General features: G+C 43.5%; 1 protein-coding gene across 2 annotated transcripts in view; it reads right to left on the bottom strand.

The window, feature by feature from the left end:
- CMTR1 (cap methyltransferase 1) overlaps window positions 1–24,627 on the bottom strand; it is a 28,498-nt gene extending 3,871 nt beyond the window's left edge. Inside the window, exons 1-23 of one of the 2 annotated variants that reach the window (XM_048297129.1) lie at window positions 24,270–24,627; window positions 22,401–22,544; window positions 18,997–19,139; window positions 16,558–16,716; window positions 16,077–16,169; window positions 15,262–15,333; window positions 13,917–14,011; window positions 13,740–13,812; window positions 13,344–13,542; window positions 10,761–10,879; window positions 10,406–10,502; window positions 9,068–9,200; window positions 7,687–7,866; window positions 7,226–7,282; window positions 6,213–6,270; window positions 5,514–5,582; window positions 5,217–5,348; window positions 4,599–4,721; window positions 3,800–3,891; window positions 3,099–3,167; window positions 1,640–1,687; window positions 947–1,059; window positions 295–403 (exon numbers count right to left, since the gene is read on the bottom strand). In XM_048297129.1, coding sequence (XP_048153086.1) covers window positions 295–403; window positions 947–1,059; window positions 1,640–1,687; window positions 3,099–3,167; window positions 3,800–3,891; window positions 4,599–4,721; window positions 5,217–5,348; window positions 5,514–5,582; window positions 6,213–6,270; window positions 7,226–7,282; window positions 7,687–7,866; window positions 9,068–9,200; window positions 10,406–10,502; window positions 10,761–10,879; window positions 13,344–13,542; window positions 13,740–13,812; window positions 13,917–14,011; window positions 15,262–15,333; window positions 16,077–16,169; window positions 16,558–16,716; window positions 18,997–19,139; window positions 22,401–22,530 — 2,363 coding nt within the window. In that variant the 5' untranslated portion in view covers window positions 22,531–22,544; window positions 24,270–24,627. Of the gene's footprint in view, window positions 1–294; window positions 404–946; window positions 1,060–1,639; window positions 1,688–3,098; window positions 3,168–3,799; window positions 3,892–4,598; window positions 4,722–5,216; window positions 5,349–5,513; window positions 5,583–6,212; window positions 6,271–7,225; window positions 7,283–7,686; window positions 7,867–9,067; window positions 9,201–10,405; window positions 10,503–10,760; window positions 10,880–13,343; window positions 13,543–13,739; window positions 13,813–13,916; window positions 14,012–15,261; window positions 15,334–16,076; window positions 16,170–16,557; window positions 16,717–18,996; window positions 19,140–22,400; window positions 22,559–24,269 lie in introns of those variants that run through there. The other variant, XM_048297128.1, reaches the window with a different exon arrangement.
- Window positions 24,628–26,874: the final 2,247 nt, after the last annotated feature.

Raw genomic sequence — 26,874 nt, 5'->3', positions numbered from 1 at the left:
ATATGGAGAAGGTTCAGTAACTCGTACTCTGCTGCAGACAGCAGAACAAAGTTGTGGGATGTTTGTTATTCATAGCCATTAATTGCAAAATCCATGATTCCACATCAGCAGTTTCCTGAGAACCTGAGAAGGTGCCGGCTCCTGCAGCACACCCTGCTGGCGACCAGCTGCGCTTGCACTGCAAACGACTGCAAGGACACAGCACTCCGCAGCTCCCTTCCCAATACCCAGGCACACACACATACACTCGCACACAGATACCCTTCCATAGCCTCAGCTCGGGCTCATACTCACTGAAAGGGTGCAATGGCTTCAGGAAGGAGGTTGTATGTCGCTACATTGGTCATTTTGTTGAAGAAGAATTTCTTCTTGAAATTTTTGCTGTATGCCATTGTCCAGGGATCTAGCAGAAGGGTTACAGGGATCACACAGATAATAAAAGGGGGAAAAAAATCACAGAAGAAATACAGTGCAACTAGGGAGGAGAAATCTATAAGAATAATTGTGATCCTTCCATTACTCCTTTTTCCTTCCTTCCCCCAGGACAACCTGCTTCCCAAGCTGTTCTCTATTCACTGAGAAAAATGCCTTCTCCCTGCATTTAGAAGTTGACATTTGAAATAGGGTATTTCCATGTCCTATTAATCTGGAAAACATCTTGATGAAAAATTATTATCTCATTAAAAAAGAAGGTTAATCAGTCATGTAAAGAAATGGAATTACCCACACAATAGCTAATCAACCCACAACAGAAAAATCTATTATATTAAACACCCTAAACCTTACCCAAATCCAAGCTACATTACGTGCAAATACTTAAGTCTCTAGCCACTGGAATATTGCCATTAATTTTTTACCAAGTTACAAGGTGAGCAAGCCTGGTCAATACTTTTCACTTGGAGAGACAAAGAAAAGCTGAGAGGGAGTGGGGACTCTCTCTTCCTACCGTTCATAGTCCGTACGATGTAGAGTCCTGTGGGCACAAAGTGCCGGTCATCTCGGCCAGTGTAGGACAGCCGCGGCATTCCCCCTGAACTCTTGATGACTTTCATCTCTAACCTAAATATTGAGAGAAGGCAGTGATGGAGATTGGCTCTTCCTTTACCATGCGTGTGCACACATCGCACCACCTGCACCCCTTCTCCAGAGTGTCACAGCGAGAACTGAAAGCACTGCACAGGACAGGACCAAATCATCACATCCTGAAGAATTTGGGTTTTTGCCTTCCCACAAAGGACAAGAGAAACCAGTCAGACCTGTCTAGATCAGGCTGCAAATTGAGTGTTGTGGTGAAAAACCTGTGATGAGCTACCATAATTAATCCAAATGGTATTCCTATTTCAAGTGTGAATTCTTGACCATTCAAGCCACTGAGAAGCCACTGATACTTCTGCACCCAATCTCAAGCACTGTTGCTGCTCCAGCTGTTATGAAGTGCATTGGCCACATCTATGGCATCAGAATGCAGCAGAATGATGCTCTGAGTCAGCAGCATCTCAGGAGCAGCAGCCACCACAAGCTCTCACAGCTCTTTCTTCATGACTTCTCTAGCACAGATCAGAACATCCCTCCCATTCCTGTGCACCAGTGACTGATAACCTCAGTAGGCCCTGATGCTTTATTTGCACCAATTGCTTACCTCACAAAAATCTTGTCCATTTCTTCCAATCTGTATACTTCCTTCACTCTGGGAAGAAAAGTCAAAAACATTATTTCAAAAAAGTTTAAACTGTGCTTTTTTTTCTGCCCAGCTACAGGGAGCAGCCAAATGGTTGATTTTATACAGCATGAGGTAGCCAGGCACAACCCTTCTCTTCTATCGTATGCTTCAGTGCCTAGTTTTTCCTGGCTTGAGAAAACCTGACACCTGCATCCTTATGGTTGGATTGCTGTAAGCAGCAGATAAGCATCCTTGCTACTAAAGGAAGCTGTGCATTTTTATCTCAGATTGACTACACAGAAAAGTAAAACCAGTGAAAGTCAAATGCTTTTGTTTTCCCATCAGATAAATTGACCAAGGTTAGTCCAAGGCAGGTTCTGGCCTCAGCATGCTGGCCTCACAGTAAAATTAAACAACCTGATCTTCACCATTATCCTCAGAGATGGCACAAACTTGTTAGTTACCCTGAGGCAAAAAGAACTTCCTTTTTTTTTAATCAGGGAAGATTCTTTTGAGTCATCATTCTGTCATTACATCAAACTGGTTTTGTTGTTCTGAGACACAGAAAAACAATCAGTAAGTTGAAAAAGCACTGCCTCTGATCAGACACCCTAACCACTCATTTCCCACATACTGCTACAAGCATTAGGCTTCAAAGAGCATAGCAGGAACACTTTAACACCTTTCCACAGGAGCAGCAAATGACCCCTCTACAATCCATTTCCCCAGCTCTCCTTCTCACTTGACCTCAGCTTTCCCCAACATTTTGGGCTCCTCCAATTATTACAACTGTCTGTTGTCATTAGGCTGAGATTCCACTTATTATCTTTCATCAGGCCATCAAGGAGAACATCCTCTTTCCCTTCCTCCAAATTCTTTCATAATATTGCTGCACTTCAAGCTTCTGTATGAGAAGCTGTTTTGTCCACAATACATATCTGACACCCTCACAGTGGTGCTCTCATGCTCCACTGCAGTAGAATTAATGAAATGGAAGGCCAGGAGACAACCAAAGCTGAAGGCCTTTATCAGGAACTTTCCTGGAGGTTGTAACCAAAGCCTTGTCCTCACAGATGCTGCTTAGTACTGCATTTACTAACAGTCAGCATCACTGTACTGCTGCTGACCCTTCAGGGCAGACAAGGACATAGAATTCTTTGCAATGATTAAGCTCACTGGTGCTAGACCTACAATCACACATATTTGGAATCAACACCAGCCAATCCACCTATGATGAAAATTTTACTGTTTGACGTGTGAAAGGAGGGCACAACTTCTCTGTTAACAGTATTTACCTTAAATATATAAAAAGCTTTTAGCCTCTTTCCAAAGAACATAACACAACTACGAATTTCAGCCTGAAATGTAACTCCCCTTCAGGTCCTCCAACACACTGACACCAACACATGCCAAGCTGAGGGAAGGAGGTGTCACTCACCGGATGGGGTTCATGTCTGGCCGGCTGGGTTTAGAAACAGCTTTGACAAACTTCTCTGCCAGCCGAATCCTGAATGAACATGGAAAGAGAGCCCAGCAATTTAACGAGGCCTTTGGCACAGCGGGTAGGTAACAGTTTCAACAGAGTAACTGATTAGACAACTCAGGACACCCAGACTGCCTCCACTGCTAGCCAAATGGGTCTAGCAAGACTTCTTTTCACCCCACCCTCCCAATTCAGTGCTCAGTGATACTGCCTATTATCCACTAGGAATGAGTCTCCATAGCTTACTCTAAAAGCCCACATGCTGTTGAACACTGATATATTTATTAGGCTAGTAGGACTAGCAGAAGCATCATGTCCCTGAGGAAGGAAATGGAGGGGCTGGTTCTTTCTCCCTCAGCCAGTTACCAACTATGCTCATTTATATTCCCAGAATGGTCAGTTTACCCCAGCCATGCCTAGCTCATCCTACACTAAGAAAGAAGCTAGAGCTGCCCTCATACACAGAGAAGACACAGTTGGAAAAGCCCATATGTACTTCAGTTCAGAGCAGCTTCATTCACAGTTCATCTTTATAGCAGTGTTTCAGCTGAATGCACTTGTCTCCCTGTGCTCAGCATTCTGCTTTTTGTCTAATCACTGTTTCCCAGTCACTCCTACTCACGTACAAGAAAAAAGCTTCTCCAGACCCTACATACCTCTGGTTGAAATGCTGTGTTCGAACATCATTGCCATTCAGCACCAACACATCCAGGATGTGGATGGCACTGATTTTTCGCTGGGCTTTCCCCTAAGGAGGGCAATACAGAGATTTATTATTCAGACTGTTGATATTTCAGCTTGATTTAGAACCTGTTTTTTGACAGGACATCTCTTCTAGCAAGAAGGCACCTTTCCAGATACTAGAAACACACAAATTCTCTGCTGCCCATTAAACTGTAGCATGGCATCCTCCAAGAACTGGTGTATCTCAAATACCCAGTTGCATCTTACGGGAGGGAGAGCAGGTGGGACCACAGCTGCCATCACCAGCTATCTGTGCCTTATCAGGTATCACAAAGCCCAGCGCACTACAGTATCCTCATCTGAAGTGCAAGAGGACAGGGGAACTCCCAGGCAGCTGGGATTTTTCACTTTACACTGTGAATATACCACAAAGGTCTTCTCCCCATAGCCTGCAGTCATTACTGAGCAGTTATGTACCCAAAGAGCCACAGACACATTCAGTCATGGTGGCAATGTCATCTGCTGTTCCACATAGAACAGCAACACATCAGGTCCAAAGTGTTTTCAAAACAGTGTTGAAAGTTTATATCTCTAGGACTGGACAGAAAGAAGGAACTTAATCCAAAATAGTTACTCTAAAGATCATATACAAAAAAGAAAAACTTGGACCTGACACAGATGGAACATTTATTCTGCAGTATCTTACAGAGATTAGGTGAAACTGCTCTTTGTATTTGCAGCAACATGGTAAGGGAGAGAGTAGGCTCTTACCTCTCCTTTCAGCTCATGAACAATCTCCACAGAGAGAAGAGTATCTCGTGGCAGCTCAGTTTTCAAATCCAGCTTTGTCCAGCGATCTGACTGGCGACCACCCCAGGTGTAGATCTGTGATTTCTGTACATAAAGACAGAGTCAGATTCAGCCAAGGCTTCCTGAGGGCAGGGGTGGAGAAGAGACCTCTAATGAGAGGTTGCAGAGCAACCCTCAGAGAACCTTTTTGTCCTAGGCTGTCACAGGCAGTTTCTTTACCATAAGTTTTAAGGACGAACCTTAACCTCTACAGCAAAGGAACAAAAACACCGATTCTAATCTGCCGGTGACTTTTCACATCCACACAAAGAACCAGAAATAGAACATCTTTAGAAGGACAGCGAAGATAATTAGAGACACTAGCAGGAGTGCAGGTCTCTGTATAGGCTGAGATTACAGAAACAGGGTTAATTAGTGTGAAAAGCAGTGACATCAGGAGAAAGAAACATAAATAACTAGCAGTCTCAGGTACTACTGATGGGGATTCTTTCAGGCCTTTAAGGACAAGAAAGGATGGGATGAAACTGCAAGGCAGAATAGTAGCACTGAAATTAATCAGCAAAACTTTTTAGCACTTACCCCTAACCCCAAGAGGAACTTCTGCTCACTTCCAGACACCATACACCGGTAATCTAACACTTGGCGAATTTTCTCCAGTGTGCTGGAATTCAGAGGAGTGGGTTTGTAACTGAAGGTATCAATGTCTGTGCCCTAAAGAGCAAAGTATGGAAAAGGCAAGACAGACACAATACATCAACAGACAGGTAAACACAACTTCTACACAAAACAATAATCCAGGACTAGCTTCTTCATCTCTTAATTCCAATACGAAAAAAAAGTTGTATTTGTATGAAAGGACTCTAGGCAAGGTCTCACCTGGATCAGCTCAAAAAACTTGGACTTGGGATCTGAAGATGAAGGAGCAACACGAGCCTGATCAGGAATCTGAAAACAAATCCAAACAATTGATACTGAGTGTTATTCTTTGGCACATTCAAAGAAACACTTCTGGTTTCAATATACGACACAACATCCTGCCCCTGAAACTGCTGCTCTTGGGATTAGAGATGAAGAAGAGATGTCATGTGGCAAATATAATGTGTCGTGAGTTTTCCAGATTTAATGTAGGTATACCACATCTCACACAAACCAACTGGCAACTCCAGAAAGATTTCATCTAAACCTTTGATTTCACATATATTTTGATGAAATACCTTTTCATCAAAAACACACAATCCGCCCGTGAAACTGTCATATCTATGGCCCTACTGCAGTCAAAAGCTCAGGAAACAGAATCTGCAGACTCATAAGACCTTTTAGAGAGCTCTGCTGCTTGGGATCTAGGTGCTGAGTTCACTCTGTGTACACTGAAATATTCTCAACTGCAAAGAAGCCTGCTCAGTTAAGCCATACACAATAAATCAGGGACATCCTGTTTGATTACATAAACAGCTTGAAACAGTTTCTGACTTTCCCACAAGACGAGATATTAAACATCTGTCTAGAAAGGCCTATCTGTACTGCAGCTCCACTCTTCTGTCACTGCACAATCTGCCTGCTTGACACCTTACTTACCCCCCACAGCTGGAGACACTCCTTTCGGATTTCAGCCTGCCGGGGCTCACTCAGTGTTCTAAAGAAAGACAGCAGACTGTTAAGATGGTGAAACCTCCTTGATCTTACAGCATTATATATCCCAGCCCTATGGAATTTGGAACTTTCAGCATCTGGCTTGGGAACAACAAATATGAATTGCTCCACAACAGGTTGTACAAAAGAGGATGCTGCCTTCCCTCCCCACCCTCCAGTTCCTGTGTTTAGCTTTGTTTCATGGTCTGCATTTCTGACTATCAGCCATCACTTCATTCCATGAAAGTACCACTGGGTATAAATATTTTCAGTAAGTTATGTATTAGTACAAACTTATGCTAATCTCCAAGAGCTGGGTATACAGCCCTACTTAAGAATAACAGTGAAGATCTGCTGAAGGCCATACAAAAAACAGTGTCAAGGTAGAATCGGCTCTAAGACAATTCCTAACTACCATACGCACTCAGCTTTCCACCATGTATTACGTCTGAATAACACCTGAACAGAAGAGTCGTGGCAGGAGAACATTGCAATGGCTTTAGTTTTATGCAAGAAATTAATGTCAAGCTTTAGGTAATTCTAGGTCTATAACTTAGATGCTTTGAACTGCCCCTGGAAAAACAAACAACTGTGAACCACACTCAACTTGGATGGTTACTGTTGAATTGAACATAATAGCTGCAAGTTTTTCTGCTTACATTCCTGCTAAGAAGCAAGCTCACTTATGGTAACTGGAAATCATGCAATGCAAGGAAGCCTTCTCAACAAGGGTGATAACAGACCATCAATTTTCAGGACTCCTCCAGCCACCCACATGTCTCTGCAAATAACTCAGGTAGACACACAAACTGAGCTACCTAAGAGCACTTTTCACTTTCCTGGCCCCAAAGGCCAAGACAAGTACCAGCTCAAATCAAGAACTTATTAAACAAGGGCAAAGCAATTCATTAATAGTAGGTTAATTCAGTCCTCACCAAAAGCCAGAGGAATATACTCACGTGTCTTGAACAAAGGCACGAATTTTGGCTAGTGCCTTTATCTGAACTTTGCAGTGGCTAAAAGAGAAGAAAAGTTTTAGTCAGGGAGCAAATTAATCACCACCAAGATTGTTCTACTGTTCAAAACAAGAAAGAGTGCTGGGACAACAGGGGGAAGCCAGTCTGATTCACAGAGCAATGAGGGATCTTAGCCAACATGATTCAAACTGACAGGATGATCACTGGAATTAATTAGGCAGTACTTTCTTTTCTACACAGTACTCAGAAGCCAGTCACTAACAGTAATACAGCATTTCTGTCTGCACAGAGTCCCCCTGCTCTGCTCAGCCTCTCAGGGAACAAAAGCAGAGCAGTGTGGCAGCATCAACAAATACTTCCATGACTGCAGGAAGTTACACCTGAAAGCCATGCTAAATGAATCTGCCTACAGCCAGCAGCCCTCATGACCCATAGTAACTCACTTTTCATTGGATTGGACGATGTAATTGTAGAAATCCTGGTTGTCTTTGATCACATTCAGTGGGACAATAAGATTCACATCCACATCAGAATTGCGCAGCTGGTTGAGTCTGATGTTCACTGTGAAGAGGTAATCCCGCACATCATCAATCCCTGACTTCAGGCCTTTGCATACCACGTACCTGCAGAGCAAGGCAGAGAGATCAGGTGGGTTCAGTTCTTTCACACAGCCAACTTTTCTGCCACACTCCCATTATAAAGACAGTTTCCCAAATCACAGGAACTCTTTCCTCCTGGATATCCCTAAGAAGATGCAATCTCACCTATCACTGAGTCATCATACATCTTCTATGCTCTGCAAAGACAGGGAAATGCAACCCTATGTAAACCCCCAAGATCTCCCTCAAGTAGTAAATCAATTCTGCTAAACTTGACAGGTACAATGAAAGCACAGATAATATCACAGAATCATAGAATGGTTTGGGTTGGAAGGGATCCTAAAGATCATCCAGTTCCAATCCCCTGCCCTGGGCATGGACACTAAACCAGGTTGCTCACAAGCCCCTATCCTACCTGGCCTTGAACCTCCAAGGATGAGGCATCCACAGCTTCTCTGGGCAACCTGTTCCAGTGCCTCACCACCCTTACAGTAAAGAGCTTCATTCTAATATCTAACCTAAACCTACTCTCTTTTAGTTTGAATCCATTCCCTCTTCTCTTGTCACTATATGTCCTTGGCAAAAGTCCCTCTCCATCTTTCTTGTAGGATCCCTTCAAGTACTGGAAGGCACCAGGTAGGTCACCCCTCAGCCTTCTCTTTTCTAGGCTGAACAATCCCAATTCTCTCAGCCTTTCCTCACAGGAAATGTGCTCCATCCCTCTGATCATGTTGGTGTTCCTCCTCTGGACTATCTCCAGCAGGTCAAAGTCCTTCTTCTGCTGGGGACCCCGGAGCTGGATGCAGCACTGCAGTGGGGTCTCACCAGAGCACAGCAGAGGGGCACAATCCCCTCCCTCATCCTGCTGGCCACACTGCTTTGGATGCAGCCCAGGATACCACTGGCTTTCTGGGCTGTGAGCACACAGTGCCAGCTCATGTCCAACCTCTTATATATCCCCTGGCTTCACTGAAACCATAGTTGTTTTATGCAAAATAGGATTTGTTATATATCCAGTTCCACAGCTTCCTTCCCATAAAGGCAATTTGGCAAATACCATCTTTACCTTGTCCGTAATTTGCTAAACATCTAAAATGTTTCATCCTCCAAGACAGCTGCTAACTGAGGCAGATCACAAAGCTTCCATGAGGCTTACCCAAATCCATCTATCACTGTATTTAGAGGATGATTTTCTTTAGTAGACCCTCATGCTCAAGCATCTCACCTCTCCGAGTTAGCAGGGCGGCTTGTCACAGGTTTAAAGATGCAAATTCTCTCAAAGCAGCAATACAGCAGATAAACAAGTCCCACACTGAATGGAGTAAATAGGTCAAAGGTTTTGCAGACAAAATGTCCTCCTGGAAAAAAAAGAGGAATTATACCAATGCCAGCAGATTATAAGGAAACAAGGAGATATCAAGCACCTCAATCCTCCTGCAGAACTAGTAACAGGGTTTTTGTGCAATTAAACAGCATCCAGAACACAGTTATGAAGTGGGCCAGCAAGGCTTCATGAAACATCTTCCCGATGTCTCTGCAGCAAAGAGAAAAGCATTCCCTTGACCGGAATCTAGTCTGTATGTAGGCTGTCTCCCAAGCAAACCTTCCAGGCCTAAACTGTGCCCTACAGCAGGGCAGCATGCTATCCCAAAGCCTCCAGGGAAGAGGAGCCCTGATATATGCAACAAGGAACCATAGACTAGAGGAGAAGACTCTTTGATTTTACCTAAAGAGAATAACTTGCCATCTAGAGAGAAAAGAGTCTGTGTTGCCCCTCTCCTTCAAACAAGATTCCCAATTTCCCCAGGCAAAAAGCAGGCATTTTTACAGAACTATCATCCACCCATGTAGGAAAGACTTAAAGAAGGCTGCACCTTCTATCATATCACATTTGAGACTACTGCTAAGTAGATCATTGCCTCAGGTTCTTCTAAACATAGGGCACAATAAAAAAAATGATCATTTTGTTGCCATTTGTCTTCTACATCAGCGCCAATGGCTGACTAAACTCAGTGGAAGAGAGGAGCCATCAAAATCAAACACAGCTGTAAGGTCCATCATTTAGCAGCAATGAGGTACAGCTAAGACAGGGTGAGGCATCATTTGTTCTGATCACACAGATGGCAGATTTAAAGGAGAAAAGCCTTCAGAAGTCAGAGGAAAGGAAGAACTGGATAAAGACTACTCTCTGTTCCAATCAGCTGGAATATTCCGGAAGCTGGTCCAGCTACTGCCATAAAACTCAGACAGACTGTCCAGTTATCACACTGCGTGACCCTACCCCAAAACAGCCACATAACCCAACAAATTAAGTGCTTTAAATTAATGCATTTTAGCTCATACTTTTAATTAAAAGCAAAATAGGTGAATATTATCTTATTTTTCTTACCAGCTCTCTTAGCTTTGTGACAACCATTTCAGGATTTATGCATACACATTCAATTCTGTGCAACCTGGCCTCACAGCAGAGCAGACTTCAAGGCACTAATAAAAACTGTACAGCAACATTCCCCAGAGCCACCCATACCTTAGTGAAGGAGGAAGATTAATGGACAAAACATACCTGTCCGGACAACGGACAGTGCTGTAAGGAACTGGCAAAGCATGAGTTGTTTGCTTAGGATTTCTTGCAGATTCTCCTGACCCTCCACTGAAAAACCCTGCAAAGCACATAGCATATGATTAGTATCTCCACACATCTGTTGGTCAAGCAAAGGATTCTGAGGAACTAAATCATGGAATCATGATCATTTCTGTTTCTTTAAGGTAAAAGAACTGACACCAGGAATTTTAATGGCAAGGCTTGCAGAATTTCACATTGTAGCTACAGACACATGTCAAATACCCTGCTGTATGCAGACCAAGGTGTCAGTTTTGTCACATTTTTTTTCATGCAGGAAGAAAAGAAATTGACCAACCCCATCAGCCATTAAGAAATGCACTCCCTTGTGATCAGTATTGTCCAAAACAAAATTCTGGAAAGCAGTAATGTTCTCTGATCGAGTGATGTCTCCGTCTCCATCAATCCCACCCTCTCCTAAAGAAAAAAAGGAGACAATCAATAGCACGTTTGCAAGTACAAACAAAAGATCACTATGTGCAGATGATCTACAGTATTCAATCAACATTTAGTCAGAAATTACAAAGACCTTGATAGGCGAATAAGCACTAACAAAGTCCCTTGTTCACCACCAAAGATGCTATTTAATTTAGAAAAATTATTCAGATTGTGTGGTCAGGCAAAAACATGACCATAAAATAACCATGCTCAAAGGATGTGTTGTACATTAGCCTCAGCAAAAGACAAATTAGGATGATACGACAACATAATATTCTCATCCAAGCAGGAATGGCACATAGCTCAACCTACTGAAAATGTAAGATGCAACCTCACTGCACAGCTCACCTGTTAAAAACATGTTATTACAGACAAAGGAGAATTCTTTATATTGTGCATTTGTAACCTCCTACTAAGAATTCAAATCATTCCAAAGAAAACATAATAGTCTATTTTCAAACACAATGTAATTTGGGCTTTAAAAAAGCAACACCCCCAAAAAAACTGTGAAGAAGTTTATAAAGAGAGTAGGGACAGAGACGTAGGCTTTGTGCAAAAATACTCATACAGTTCTCCCATATGGCTCTTTTTAAAGAGAGCTTCATTGCCCCCCAGCTGGTGTTTTAGAAAGCTGACGTAAGGTGTATTCTAGAGCTCACCAATTCTGCCTTTAGGAAGCCTGAACTTCTGTTTGGTATTAGTCCCTGTAAATCTTCTACAACTACATATTCTATTACCTCAACTGGAGGACTAAAAAGCAGAAGAGATCAGGATGCATGATAGTGTTTTGATAACTAAACTCCTCACCAACCATCTTGTCGATAAGTGAAGTGACACTGGAATTTGTTACCATTCTTCACAACAGAAATATCATGGCAGGCTACTTTATTCCCATCAGTGGAAGAGAATTTGTACAAACCTCACTAGATTTTATAGCAAAACAGAAAAGGATCAAGAAAATGAATCAAAATCATTGGGCTATTAATTTCTCCAGGTATCTCCTCCTCTCCATAATACCAGATTGCAGTGAGCTATGAAGATCCAAACACTGCAACCATTAGAACAAGGTGCTTATCAGCCTTGCTGCCCTTGCCATGAACCTTCACTTTAACTAAGACCTAATCCTTAAGTGCTACTAACCATTCTCTAAGGGCTCATAGTCAGGTGTCAAGAGTGGCAGCCAACAAGAGTCAGTGGTGGAGAGGAAAAAAACCACACCAGGCACAATGGAAAAGCAAACCCTTTTCTCTACAAGACAGTCACTTTCCAGTTTCTTTCATTTTGTCTGAAATAAGCAGCAGGAATACTAGCAATCCTTGGATTTCCCCTCCTGATCCTAAAGGTAAGGCAGACAGGAGGCTCAAACATATCACCAAGATTAACAAGTTACGATGCATGAGAAGAGATGCAGCAATTGTCTGTGTACACCTGTTTAGTCTGTCTGGAAGCAAGGCAGAACATGTTAACATAATAAATATCCTTGGATTAAGCAGATATTTAGTCACAGTGATTCAGATAAAGCCTCTAGCCCCAATCTGTTTTATTTATCTTTGCTAAGAGCCCACAATCAATTATCAGAGCACAGCTAGTAAGCTCTTATATAGAAACATGCTGACAGTCAGGCAAATGAGGTTTCTATCTCTGGCCCTGCTAATAGATCTTTGGGCACATCAGGAGGCTGGAGCACCTCTCCCATGAGGATAGATTGAGAACACTGAGGCTATCTAGCCTAGAGAAAAGAAGGCTCTAGGGAGTCTAGGCACCCTCCAGTACCTAAAGCAGGCTACAGGAAAGATAGGGAGGGACTTCTTATGAGGGAGTATAGTGATAGAATATTGGATAATGGCTTTAAACTGAAAGAGGGTACATTTAAAATAGACATTAGCATGAAATTCTTTACTCAGAGTGATGAGTCACTGGGACACATTGCCCAGACAAGTTGTGGATGCCCAGTCTCTGTTCATGGCCAGCTTGGATGGGGCTTTGAGCAACCTGGTCTCCTGGAAGGTGTCCCTGTTCACAGCAGGGGGGGATTAGAGCTAGATGATTTTTAAGGTCCCTTCCAACCCACACAATTCTATGATTCTATGATAAGTCATCTCATTCACTGTGTTTCAGGCTGAGATCAGTGATGTGAGAAAACCATTGCCAAGCAATCTTAAAACACTCTATAACGTTCAGATAAGCAAAGTACTCAAATATCAACTACTACAATGAAACACATTCCCAGGCCAGACTGGTAGTAAGTGGAGAAAAATGACTTGATATGCAAGCTCACCAATCTCAACCCGTTTCTCCAATGACAGCCCCCTTCTACCTTGCAAAATGGTTCCCTAGGCTTCTCCTAGATCCCCCTGCTGGTATCAATACCAGCCCTGCCACTAATACAGAGGCTGCAGCATAAGCAAAAATATCAGGTAACACTCATGGGTGCACGACATACCATAATAAGGCTCAAAGAGCTCACTGGAAGCAGAATAGAAGTCCTCCAGTTTAAAATCATTTGGTCCTTTCAAGGTCATGCCAAATCCTTTTGCATGCCACTTCCGCCTCCACAAGACATATTCAGAGAAGCCTCCGGGACCAGCACACACATCAGCAAAGTAGAGCAGCTCTGCATCATACTCCTTTATCAAAGGCACCTGCAAAAGGAAACTGAGGAAACTCTACTGACCCGTAACAGCTCCCATCAGTCAAACCACATACACCATAAACTACACTGCTCAGAGGAGTCTTTCAACTAGCTGTTTTCCCAGCTAGCATCCTAAGGATTCTCCTTTCTTCCCACCTTTCACATTCTCTGAGAAAGCACTGCTCTTTGAAAGTTAGAGGCACTCACCCCTTGGTAGTCCTTAGGGTTTGTAAACATGTAGTCAAAGACATGGTCCATATTTGCCATCTTCATCGCAGCCCTGTGAACACATAAACAGGGCCTTGTTAAGTTTCATCCTTGGCTCCCACAGCTGAAAATGAACATAAATGAGAAAAGGACTACACTACCAGACATTCTACAAACCTGTTCAGAAAGAAAGCTCCACGGATCATCTCATAGGGGTTAGACCTTGTTCGGGCTCGACGCATTTCTTCTCCATCCAGCTCATCAAATACACTCTGCACAAACAGAAACAAAACTCAGCTGGACATGGCACAGGCTGGAGGGATAGGCAGGCATCAGCATTTCCCATCTTCTTGCTTCTCTCTCCTTAGACAGCAAACTCCAAGAAGATTTGGTTCACTGATACAAAATGTTTTCCTGTCTCATAATGATATTTGCTCTTCTTCTAAGCCACCTCAGCTCTTAAGCAAATTTAATAACACTGACAAATTCTGTACTGATAGCTCCAGAGCCTGATAATCTGGTTAGCCACCTCAAAAGCAGTCCCAGCCTAACGTATTTCTTTCACATATATACACACACACTCTACTGCAATATACAAGGGCATGATAAAATCTAGGAGGGAAGACTGAACAGACAAGAAAAGAAGGGGAGCTCATTTCCTTAGCTTATTCAAGCCTTCAGCCTTTCAGTCAGACTAAGGGCAGGTGACTGTTTTCAATCATCTCTGTGCTGGTTTTGGCGAGGGTAGAGTTAATTTGTTTCATAGTAGCTAGCATTGAGATACATTTTGGATTTGTGATGGAAACAGTGTTGATAACATAGAGATGTTTTTGTTATTTCTGAGCAGCGTATGAACAGTATTAAGGCCTTTTCTGCTTCTCATACCAGCCTGCCAGCAAGTAGGCTGGAAGTGCACTCTTGTGGAGCTTGGAGGGGACACAGCTGGGACAGGTGACTCCAACTATCCAAACAGATATTCCAAACCATATCCCATCATGCTCAGTATATAAATCTGGGGGAGGAAGGAGGAAGCCGAGGACATTAAGAGTTATGGCTTTTGTCTTCCCAAGTAACCCTTGTACATGATGGAGCCCTGCTCTCCTGGAGATAGATGGCTGAACACCTGCTTGCCCATGGGAAATAGTGAATTAATTTCTTGTTTTGCTTTCCTTCCATTGAGTGGCTTTTGCTTTACTTATTGTCTTTATCTCAGCCTACGACTTTTCTTCACTTTTACCCTTCCCATGCTCTCCCCAGTCCTGCTGGTGGGTGAGTGAGCAAGCAGCTGCAGGGGGCTTAGTTGCCAGCTGGAGTTAAACCAAGACAATCCTTTAGAAGGCTGAGGTTCAAAAAAGGTTGCTGAACAGATAGTAAAAAACAGGATGCTCAGTCATCCCAGTGACATGGAGGTGACAGAGGACATTCTGAACTCTTGTCAATTACCTAACTACTCAATCCTTTTCAATTATTTATTTCACTTGCTTCTCCAAAATTTCAGTTCCTCTCTAAAAAGGGGGCCCACCTTGCACTGCAGGACACTGCGTAAAAGCTCTTCATTACAGAACTCTGTTTCATCTTCAATCATCAACTTCCTCTGCAACAGGACAAGAACACAGCAATTAGCAAACATGATACTGTCATTTCAGGATGCAGCATGTACCAATAATGGATGAAGGCTGTCAATCACATACTAGGCTGTATCAGCAAAAGCGTGGCAATTAGGCTGAGGAATTATTCTCCCCTGTTAGGCATCTTGAGACCACATATGAAATGCTGCATCCAGTTTAGCACTCCCCAGTACAAGAACAGACATACTGGAACAAAAGCAGCAAAAGGGCCACCAAAATGATGAGGGTGAAAAAGCACCTGGTGTGTAAGAAAAAGCTGAGAACAGTTTGTTCAGAATGCAGAAAGGGAGATCCTATTGCTGTACCTAACAATGGGACAAGTTCTTAACAACAAGAGACAGAAAAGATTGACCTAGGCTCCTAAAATGTTCAGCGTCGTGACAAGAAACAACGGACAAAAGCCACATAAGAAATGCCAGTTAGCCATATGGAAATTTTCTTTTGTTAAATGGGTCGTCAAACACTGACCAGATGCCCAAACAGGCTGTTAAGTTTCCATCCTTGAAAATACTCAAAATACAACTAAACGAGGCCTTGAGCAACCTGAGCAGATGTAGTTGGACCTGCTTTAAGCAGGAAGCCGAACTAGCAACCTCAAGAGGTTGTTTGCAGTCTAGGCTATTCTACAACTATTTGATGTGGCAACTGATCCAGGCTGAGTACTCCTGCTTTGTCTTAGGCTGGTAAGTAACGAGATATAAAAAATTACCTTCCCCACAGTCATCCACTCCTTCAGCTCCTCGGCATCTGGGATCTCTGTGGTACACTCAGGACACCAGTCTACCTTCTCATAGGCACTAGGCTGCAAACACAAGTCATGGGAAGAGCCAAAGACGTTTTTACTAGAAAAACACAAAAACAAATTGCTCCCCAAAAGCTTGCCTCCCAATGCTAGCATAAGGGGTTATGCCATGACTTTAGGGTCAACCATACAGTTTTTTCCTCCTGGACTAAAACATGTCATTCTTTATTTTCAAAATTAAAAAGGACTTCAAACGCCACCTCACCACTTTCCCCTTTATTAGAGTCTGATAATCAAGGCAAAACAGAAGTCTAGTACTCAAAGTACAGTTTAGAGACACTGGAAAAGAGACAGTTGCCAAAAAATTCGATGCTTGTTTTACACATTCTTTCTCCAGCTTTTGCTGAACACAACAAGAGAAACGGAACTTAAAACAGGAAGTACTTACCTCTGGCTCATCCTGCCAATCAATATTGAGCTCCCCATCAAATCCTTTGAGGGTCAGGCCAAAGCCTCTCCTTCCCTTCTGATTGGATGCCTCAACAATATCTTTCCTGCCTTGGCCGTATTTTCCCAGACCTTCTCCTTCCCGGAAGCCCATCTTGGCCTATAAAGGGAGCAAAGGGAGCACACTGAGGCAAGTGAACTTGAGGTTTTGTAGTACTGCTAAGGTCAAAGACTAGTGGGGAAAATGGCACATCACCCTGAAGTGACTTGAAGGCACTGAGCATTTTTAATCTCAATTGTAGCTTTCAGGACTTTTGAGTGAGTTCACTTCACTGAGGCAAGACACAAAAAAACTAGATCTGAAGAATGATTTTTGAGATGACAGCAAATTCCAAAAGGTTCAGTAATGCGGGAACAGCCTGCTCAGAGGGAAAAAAGTACTGAGGAGCCTGGAGCCATTCATCACAGGGTTCAGTAAGCATGGATGGTTCATAAAAAAAAGATGCTGGTACAGGAAAATATTCACGTTGTGATGATATTCTTTGTTGTCAACATGCATTCACACACATTTCAAGTATCAGTTAAAACTTCATGTAAAACTCAGAGGAGGAATGCAGGACACACTGCTCCTGAAACACATACACATCTCTTAGGTTAAAAGAACTATGTTCATTAATTGCTAGTTTTTCAGGCTTTTTTCTTAGTGAATTTTAGCAATAAGAGAACAATAACAAAAAGCAGGGATGCAGTCAATTTCACATATGCACAAGACAGTAAGGAAGTAGAAGACTTAATGAGTGTTTCACTTTGAATGTTATCCATATACTCCTTCCTGTGAGAAACAAAAAAAAAATCACTTGTTACCAATCTGTACGAGGAACACCACAAGAATATCTGACAGGTTTTAAACAAAGGTACATGGTGTTTTCCCATTGCCTTTGCTCTGAATCAGACCTTGAAGTATGTACACCAGATGTCACAGCCACCGAATCTGTTTTACACCAGTTTTCTAAGGACAGAATTTTGAAAATCTAGTAATTAAGGACCATTTTCCTTTTACTTACCAAATGCTGCCAAATCTTTAACCAAATCAACTTTAAATACAAATTTATGAGGGCTTATTAAAAAAAGCCTCATAGATTCAGTAGTAAAGCACCTGTATTGGAGCAACTGAAAACACATTTCCTAACAGGCTCAGGAGAAGTCTCCAAGGACAGACAGTCTTACTCTAGAATCAGCAAACTGCTGCCCAGTGCCAAAAATGCACATGGACAGATTCTGAATGATCAGCAACAAGATTTAACTACAGAGAGGCACAATCAGCAACTCTCAGCCTCTGGATTCCACTGAATTTTGAATTCAGCAAGAAAGTTCTTTTTTCATGTAGAGCTATGATCCTGCTCATCAGCAGCACTGCAACTCCTTGAGAAGCAGTTCCCACTCCCTGTTTCCACTCCTAGCAGCAGCTATCGCTTCCCAGCAGAACACTGCACTTCTAACTTGGCAAAGGCAGGTACAAGCTGGTCTACCACCATGGAAAGATAACCAACTCAAGCTCCTGTGAGTACAGCACCAGCACAGAACAAAGCAGGACCCACATTCAGGCCCTCAGTGAGTCCCAAATTACAGCTATACATCTCATCTTCTCTGCTGCCCTTGGAAATAACGTTTTTGTTTCTCTGTTCTTTCATGATTATGAGATACTCACGATACTACAGAGACAAAGTTTGCATCAGGAAACAAGCATGCATCAAAAGAGACTCAACTTCTCTACAGGCTGCTATTGCCTTAAATTCAGGAACAAGTTGCCAAATTTGGGACTACCATGAAACTGCCAACCATTTTCTCAGAACTTTTTAAAAGCACTTTCTTGCCCATGCTAATATTGTTCAGTCAAGGGGTGGCTGATCACTTTCAAAGTTTAGTTGTCACAGCCACTATCCTTCACAACTCCCTGCCTTTCTAAGAAATTTCCCGCCCTACATAAGGCAGAGTGGTATGACTTGAAAGGGAAAGAAATACCTTAATAACTAAGGCAATAATTCCACAAAAGCACACCAGCCAGCCTCCAAGACCAAACAAATTAAGGGCAATCACGTAATTTGCTATGGCCTTTCTTACAAAGCATTTGTTAAGTCAAGCATTGCAAAAATAACACAATAGGACATTTTTTTCATGCTCAGTAAGCTGACTTACCCAGAGATCCTTTCCTTCTTATTCACCTCCCTGCTCCTAGACCTTGAACTCAACTTTTTTTTTAACAGATCCACTTAAACCAAGATCTCTCAGCCCTCCCAATTGCTGCTAGTATACAGCTCAAAGATGCAGAGAACCTTGCTACAAAGAGGATCAGAATCAAAGCATTTTTTATAACAAACTGGTCTTTTCACTTTGCTCTCATCAGTTCTAAATAGTTTGGTCCAAAACTATTTTGACCTACCATAAGCTTTTGGGAGACACTGTTATACATTGAGTAGCGAGATGAAGTTCCCTCCACAAGAGAGTCTTGTTTGAACTCATTTCTGAAGACTGGTCTTTTTTCATCGCTCTCACTGTCAGACCCACTGGTGCTACTGGAGGACTCTGAAACAAAAAAGTGAGAATGAAAATAAAAATAAAATGGAAGAAAGACATCTCAGTAACCACATTAGAATACAGTGTGACTCATTAAACCCTCTGAACACACACATAGAGGACACTTCAGTATCTCAAATGTGCTACAGGAAGCCCGCAGGTGTAATATAAAACACCCTGTGCAACCAACACTTGGTTATCTTCCCTGTTGCCTCAGGGACACACACAACCTCTCTGACCCCATGGATTCCAAGCCCCACAAAGGACTGGGCAAACCCCATCACACCAGCAGAGCAGCCACAGCATGACCACAACAGTACTGTGGTGTGCCTGACCTTTGTAATGATCCTGAGGAACTGAGAAGGTCCACAGGGATTCTCTCCTGAGAATAGTGACAATCACACCTTGATGAAACATACTGAATTTCTCTCCACATCCTACCTAACTACAAGTGTAAATCCATCCCTAACTTAACCAAAAACCCACATCAAGTACACAGGCATCTACCAAATGGCCAACACTGCAGAAAGAAAAGTTAAACTTATTATACTTCAATTTGACCCCCACTATCTAGTTAAATAGCAAGGATCCCCAAGTTCACTACAGCAAGTGAGGGAGTTTTTCACATCTAGAGCTTACTGATACATACAAACTCAAGTGAAAGCTAAGGTCAGAAGACACCAATCTCTTTTAAAATACCTTGAAAGAGGTTTGAGGAAGAACGTAATCAACTCAACGGGTCAGTCAAGGTAGTAAGTATCAACATACATAGCAAGCACTCAAAATAAACCTTTCTCACCAGAAACTGATGCATCAGAACCTTCATGGGCACCAAACAATGAAGCTCTGTCTGTGCCCAGCTCCCCCTTGGAATGTAGTTGGTAAGAACCTAGGCCTGTATGAGCTGTATAGTCCTCACTGCTGCACTCCAGCTGTGAGATGCCCAAACCTACTCGCTCCAGGCAGGATGTAACTGGGATCTGGGCAGGAATCATGGTAGTCTCATTTGTCTCAGCCTGCTCTGTACCAGCTGGGTGCCAAGGGGAGCCCTACAAAATCCAATGAGTCCTTCTGTTTTTCCTGGGGTAATATCACTATGAGGATGAAGCAGTGGCACAAGTTTCTTACTACAGCTAATTTATACAGACTGCAGGAGCAGCAATCCACAGCAAGCAGAGCCATGCTCTGTGTTGGCCCTCTGCCTCTTGAACTCCCTTGTTTGCCAAGTGCTAGAAATCACTTTGTGCTGCTTTGTACAACTAGGGGAAGTTGAACTACAAAAGTTGCCCTGAGATAACACAGAAGATTGTTAGGAGAGTTGATCTTTTCCTGCTTATCACTTAAGAAGGGATAATTTAGCTCCACAGAAGTGTTAAAAAAACACGAAAGATAGTTCAATACTTAAAAGGAACGATTGAACTTTTCTTACATTTGTCTAAATTAAGAAAAAACAGACTATTTCTCTCTCAACTCACAGATCTCTGTATTTTCCTGTTCTGGAAAACTGAGCATCAGTGAAGTAACAGGAAACAACTGAAAAATTAGCAAAAAAAGGCCATTACAAGAAAGTGAAGTAAAAATGAAAGACACCACAGTGAAATATGCAACTGTAGTTAAAACCTTTTCAACGTGTCCTCAGTGCTTGTTGCTGAGCAATCAGACTTTAAGATTCAGGACTTGTGTCCCCACATAACTACTACACTTGAGTTTTACAGTATCAACCTTTGAGGCTTCCAGCTCCAGACAAGGAAGGCTATGATTCAACTTGTGTTTGCAACATTCTATACCCATCTTGATTTTCAAACATCTGTCCCACAAAATCTATTTCTGTTTCTTTCACAGTTTTTAGCTAAGAACACACTCACAAAGGATTGTTGCTTTAGGGTCAGCTACTGCTTTCTGCTTCTTCAGTTAACTTTGCTACCTGCCTTTGAGCTGTGTCTTATTTTCTAGAGACTCATATAGTGCCTTAAACCCAATACCCACTACATAAGTTTCACGGGAGTCCCTTCACAACTCTTCTTGTTTTTAAGACTTGCTAAGCCATGCTCAACTGACATTAGATCTCAAATCACTTTTTCCCCGACCTCCCCTCTTTCATTAGAAACCACAGCGGGTGTAATAGACTACTAAACAATTAACTCTACCCAAAATGTTGTCCTTGAACTGTATCAACTTGGTTTTTAATCACTACGGCTTAAAGCCTATTTTGAAACATTTATGAACTCAATAATCAAAAGGTTGGGTGGGGAATGAAAAAAACATTTGTTTGATTTTTTTAGTCCAGCCCTGAGTGCACAGAGCATTCCCTACCCGAGCTCTCACATTCTGCACCTCTGACCTCCTCACTCACCTTGGGCCTTGCCAGACAGGTACCCACACACACCCTGCAACTACAGCTACTCCCAACCCACTCATCTTCCACACACAACCCCTTCCATTTTCACAAGGGAAGGCTTCTTTATGTGTTCAGGCTCTTGAACACTTCATGACCGTGGGAAATCCTAAGACTCTGATGTAGCAGGCATGACAGTAAGGCAACCTGAAGTACCATCTTGGGAGAGTTTCAAGTGTCCCACAACAGCAATACCAATTATGTAGGGCACGTGCCTCAACTGTTGTATATCCCAATTCCAGGTGAGAAAGCATACTCCAAGAAAAAGCAGGCAATTAGTTAACTCTGATTTTCCTTCTGAAACAAAACACCTGTGAGCTCTCTCAACTCTGTTCTCCCATGGAAAAATCACACGGAGCCAGCATAAGAGATGGGTCCTACAAAGTAGAAGCCCCAACCAACTAGCCCCTCTGTATTCATCTCAATTTCTCCCATCTGCAGAAATTAGATAAGACTACTGATTTCTTTCTTCCTCTTTAAACAAAATTATGATTATGATGCTTCTTTATGGCATAACACCCACAGTGCCTCAGTACCGAGTTTCCAAACCAGAAATAACTGCTGAAACTGAAAAGACCAATATGACAAGAATGTTTAGAGCTTTGGATCATGCACATGTCATCTGCCTCAAATTCAATTTTCTACATCTGAACTCATACAATTCCCAAACAAAAAAGTTTACATAAGATTTTAAAAAAGCCTAAAAGAATTCACACCAATCCAAGGTTGTGCAAAGAAATAATGTAGCTTTTTTCCTAATGAGAGAGTATGCCCCTGAAGTTCAAGCTGTTAATTAGCACTTAGGAGATGTAGGTTCAGTTCCTGGTTATTATTTACATCCCCTGCAGCAGCACATACCAGATCTCCAACCTTACCTTGAGTAGTATGATTACTATATTGATTTTCATCATCTGAAGTAGAACTGAGGGTTAATCCCAAATCTTCCATCCTCTTCTTCTGCTTATTTTGGGGGCTGCTAAATTCGGGTTCTGTCCTTCTCTTCATGTTTTCCTGAAATGCTAAAAGAAGAAGATCACACTTGGCAAACATTACGCAAATTAACTTTCTGTAAGGCACGGCAGCATGGCGGCATAGATCATGTTATGCTGTTCAGTATTAGGCTTCTCAACTTAAAAATATTAGCTTCTTTTGAACCTGCCTTTTTAAACATCTAATTAATTAAACAGGAAACTGATATGGAAGTTTCCCTGTAACTGATGAATTTCAAATCACTTCTACAATCTACTTATCCCCCAAATGCAAGTAGATGAAGTCAACCCAGACATAGACACTTAGATAACTGAAATATATGGCAGTTCACTACTACTACTGAATCAAAGATTCATTTTATCCAAACACAGTGAAAAAATGTAAGATTAATCTAATGGAGAATATGCAAGGTGGAACAAATTTCTCATGAGACTCCAAACAACTCTGACCTCACCTCTGCAATAATTAATAAAGGAGCTTTTCTACATTACTTGTATAACAGAACTTCATTAAATATGTGTGCTCAAGTTGTGTGTGTTGGTTGTGTTTTTCACCAAGAATCACTAGCAATATATCCAGCTTCTGGATGTGGCTGATAAACTTGGCATAAACCCAGAGAAAGGTCTAATTCTTAAGACAGAGTTAACAGAAGCCAGCTTGGAAGACTTGCAGAAGACAAGAAGCAAGGAAAGGGAAAGCAAGTAAAAACTTAAAGGCAAAAATGCTTAGCACATCAACTCAAACCTCCCTGCTATTGAAAAGAAAAAAAAAAAAAAACAAAAGAAACTGAACCTCCATTAGTGTTTATTATTCTACATAAGATTGTTGGGCTACAAAAGATACCCCACGTCACCAATTCAAACCTTCAGTTATCAAACGTATTTCCACAAACACATACAAGGCACCTTAAGGCCAAATCCTTTTTTTATCCCCACAACTCTGACTGCAGAATGATCCCACAACCTCACTGCTCTATGGCTAAGAAATCTTTCCACTTCCACCAGAAGTTCTGTTGCAGGCAACTCACCTTTATCTGCTCTTGCCTCAGTTAAAGGTTTTGGTTTTTTCCCCTTGTTTATCTCTAACAAACCAGCCACTTTATATTTCTTCTGAGATAGCCAAATGAGAGACCAACACACTTTCAGCTCACCCCTGCCAGCTCCCTGTCGAGACCGCCACCCTCCGAACCTCACTAAGGGTCCCTCAGCACACCTGCCTTCCCGACAGATTTCAAGCCATGCAAAATTAGGAGCAAGTTAGGGACACCCAGTCTCTCAGGAGCCTCGCAGCTGCGAGGGAAAGCCCCTCCACATCCCCAGCCATGCCCCACAGCCCCCTTGCACCGCACCACCGGCCTCTCACTGAATCATTTAGGTTGGAAAAGACCTCTAAGGTCATCGAATCCAACACACGACTGAACACCACCATGGGAACTAGACCATGGCACTGAGTGCCACGTCCAGTCTTTTCCTGAACACCTCCAGGGATGGTGACTCCACCACTTCCCTGGGCTGTCCATTCCAATGTCTAATCACCCCTCCTGTGGAGAAATTCTTCCTCATGTTCAACCTGAACCTCCCCTGGCGAAGCTTGAGGCTGTGTCCTCTTGTCCTGGTTGCCTGGGAAGAGGCCGATCCCCACCTGGCTACAGCCTCCTTTCAGGTGATTGCAGAGAGCGATTCGGTCTCCCCTGAGCCTCATCTCCTCTAGGCTAAACACCCCCAGCTCCCTCAGCCAATCCCCACAGTACTTACCCTCCGGACCCTTCACCAGCTTCGCTGCCCTTCTCCGGCCTCTTACCCCCGTCACACCGCCCGCCGCGCAGCCCCCGGTCCCAAAGGCCAAGCCGAGATCCCCCCGCAGGCGGAGGGCGTGCGGCGGGGAGACCGCGGGAGCCGCCGGCGGCCGCGCTCCGCGCTGACCCGCACACGCCCGGGGTCGGCGGACAGCGCCGCGCTAGAGCGGGCGGCGTTCACGGCGAAAGCGGGGCAGGCGGGTGGCCGCGGCCGGCTCCGAAGGGCTCCGGCTCCGAAGGGCTCCGGCTCCCAGGGCGCGGCGAGCAGAGGGCGCGAGGCCACCGCCGCCGCTTTCGTTTCCCCGCTCGGACGCGGCGTCGTCACCGCCCCCGCCCCGCCCCTCGCGCGGGGCCTCCCCGGCCGCCGGCGCGCGGCGGTGACGCACCGCCCGCGCGCGCCCCGCCGGGGCCGTTCCCACAGGCGGGCGGCGGGCAGCCCCGGCCGGGCTGAAAACACCGAAATTCTGTGTAAAGCGCTACGCAGAGTTAATAATTTGTGAATATATGGATATAAAAATGTTTATCGATCGTGTATCGTAGCGGAAGGTGGGAGTGTCTAGGCTGGAGAGGAGAAGGCTCAGGGGTGACCTTAACGCTCTCTACAACTCTCTGAAAGGAGGCTGCAGCCAGGTGGGGATCGGCCTCTTCTCCCAGGCAGCCAGCGACAGGACAAGAGGGCACAGCCTCAGGCTGCCCCAGGACAGGTTCCGGTTGGACACCAGGAGGAATCACTCTACAGAAAGGGTGAACAGACACTGGGATGTGCCACCCGGGGAGGCGGTGGAGTCACCGGCCCTGGAGGTGTTCGAGGAAGGACTGGACGTGGCACTCAGCGCCATGGTCTAGTTCCCATGGTGGTGTTCAGTCGTGGGTTGGACTCGGTGACTTCAGAGGTCTTTTCCAACCTGATCCTAGGAGCCGTCTTGTACTTTGCATTAAGCTTGAAACATGGGGACATACATCTCAGCACACAGGACTGAATGCTTAGTCTCACAAAACCTAAGCAAACACGGTAGTATCAAGAGACAGGAGGATCCTACTTGGGAAGCGTAGCTCACGGTTATCTAGTTGCTGTAAACTATGTGTCTAAATAGGTCAAGTTATGTCAGGACAGGAGGATGAGGAGGAAGTAAAACATTGACTAGTCAGAGCATACCACTGGAAAAGAAAACCCACACTTCACTTGGGGGAAGAGGCACACAGCTGGATTATTAAATTGCCTGTTACATGTTCTGCAGAGTTAAATTTGACAGTTGTTGCTAAGGCTCTGTAGCAGGATGCTTGCCTGGAATGGGAAAAACAACTCAATGACTACTGGAAAAGCTATCCGTGGTAAGAAGGGGATCATCATGCTGCTTTTGGTGTTCAATAATGCTGAAACCAGTCTGTCTCATCAGTCCTGAAGTTAAGTATCCTGATAGTGAGATGAAGATGTGGTAGCCCTGGTAAAATACCCAGATAAAGGAACAAACAAGTGATACTATTGATAGTTTATCTAAAGTTGCTGAGCTGACACAGCTGGCCTGGAGACATATGATTGACAATCAATAACTTCATACTACAAAAGCCCAGTCCCAAATTTTAAGGGCAGGGTCTTCTAACATACCCCTTCTTGGAGAGTATGTGTGGAGATTTCTCCCTGGGGATGCCGCTCAAGGTTGCTCCCATGTCTAAGCAAAAGAGATTAGTCCACATTCGTATGGGTGAGTAACATCATCTCTACTTAATTGGTTTTTTCCTAGCTTTAATACAATTGCTTTAAAACAGTTGCTTCAATATTGCATCATAGTGCACTGTTACAGCTGTTCTACCTCCCTATACTGTGTAGTAAATAATTCTGATTAAGATCTTTTTGTCCAATCATTATCCTAATAAATCATATATATTTATATATCTGGTTTGCCATCCTTAAATCCTCCAGGACAAAGTTGTATAAAGGTTCATTTACACCTATATAATCCTTTACACATAAACCACTGACAATCTGGGGCTAAGACTGGATCCAGGCTCCTCTGAGAAGGATTTTAGAAAGCAAGGAGGCCTTGTCTGCACCTCATGACTCAATGGGAGGGCTTCTTCAATAAACTTTGTCTGAAGCTCCCATTCTACCTGTGACAGGCAAATTTTTCTTGCGCGAGATTGTCAGATTGGTCTCGGACTCCACAGATCTGCATGAGTTAAACATCCCTCTGTGATGGTTCCATTTCACTAGCACCCCTTCCCAACGCTTCCACTGATGCTGACAATGTATTGCTCTTAAAGTGTTTGATTATCACGCTACCTGACAGCTGTCTTCAAGGCAAAACAGCAGGTCTTGAACCTGCTGTGCATCATCTGTGACTAGCTCAGCTGTAACCTGACATCTGGAAGTGCTTGATGCCATCCCAAGACAGGTAACAGTTCAGGGCATGACATCTCCAAGGGCACATCCAAGTACAACCAAGTAGAAGAAAGGATCCAGAGCTTAGAGCAAAGGAGAGCACACTGCTAGATATACAGGTCTGCTTTTGTCAGTGAAAAGCTTTTGTAAGTGAACAATATTAATACTTAACCTCCCTCTGTGG

This window comes from Corvus hawaiiensis, chromosome 3 (assembly GCF_020740725.1).
Source record: "Corvus hawaiiensis isolate bCorHaw1 chromosome 3, bCorHaw1.pri.cur, whole genome shotgun sequence".
Lineage (NCBI taxonomy): Eukaryota > Metazoa > Chordata > Aves > Passeriformes > Corvidae > Corvus > Corvus hawaiiensis.
The sequence above is the reverse complement of the archived record's forward strand: the minus strand, read 5'-3'. Positions and strand labels throughout refer to the sequence as shown.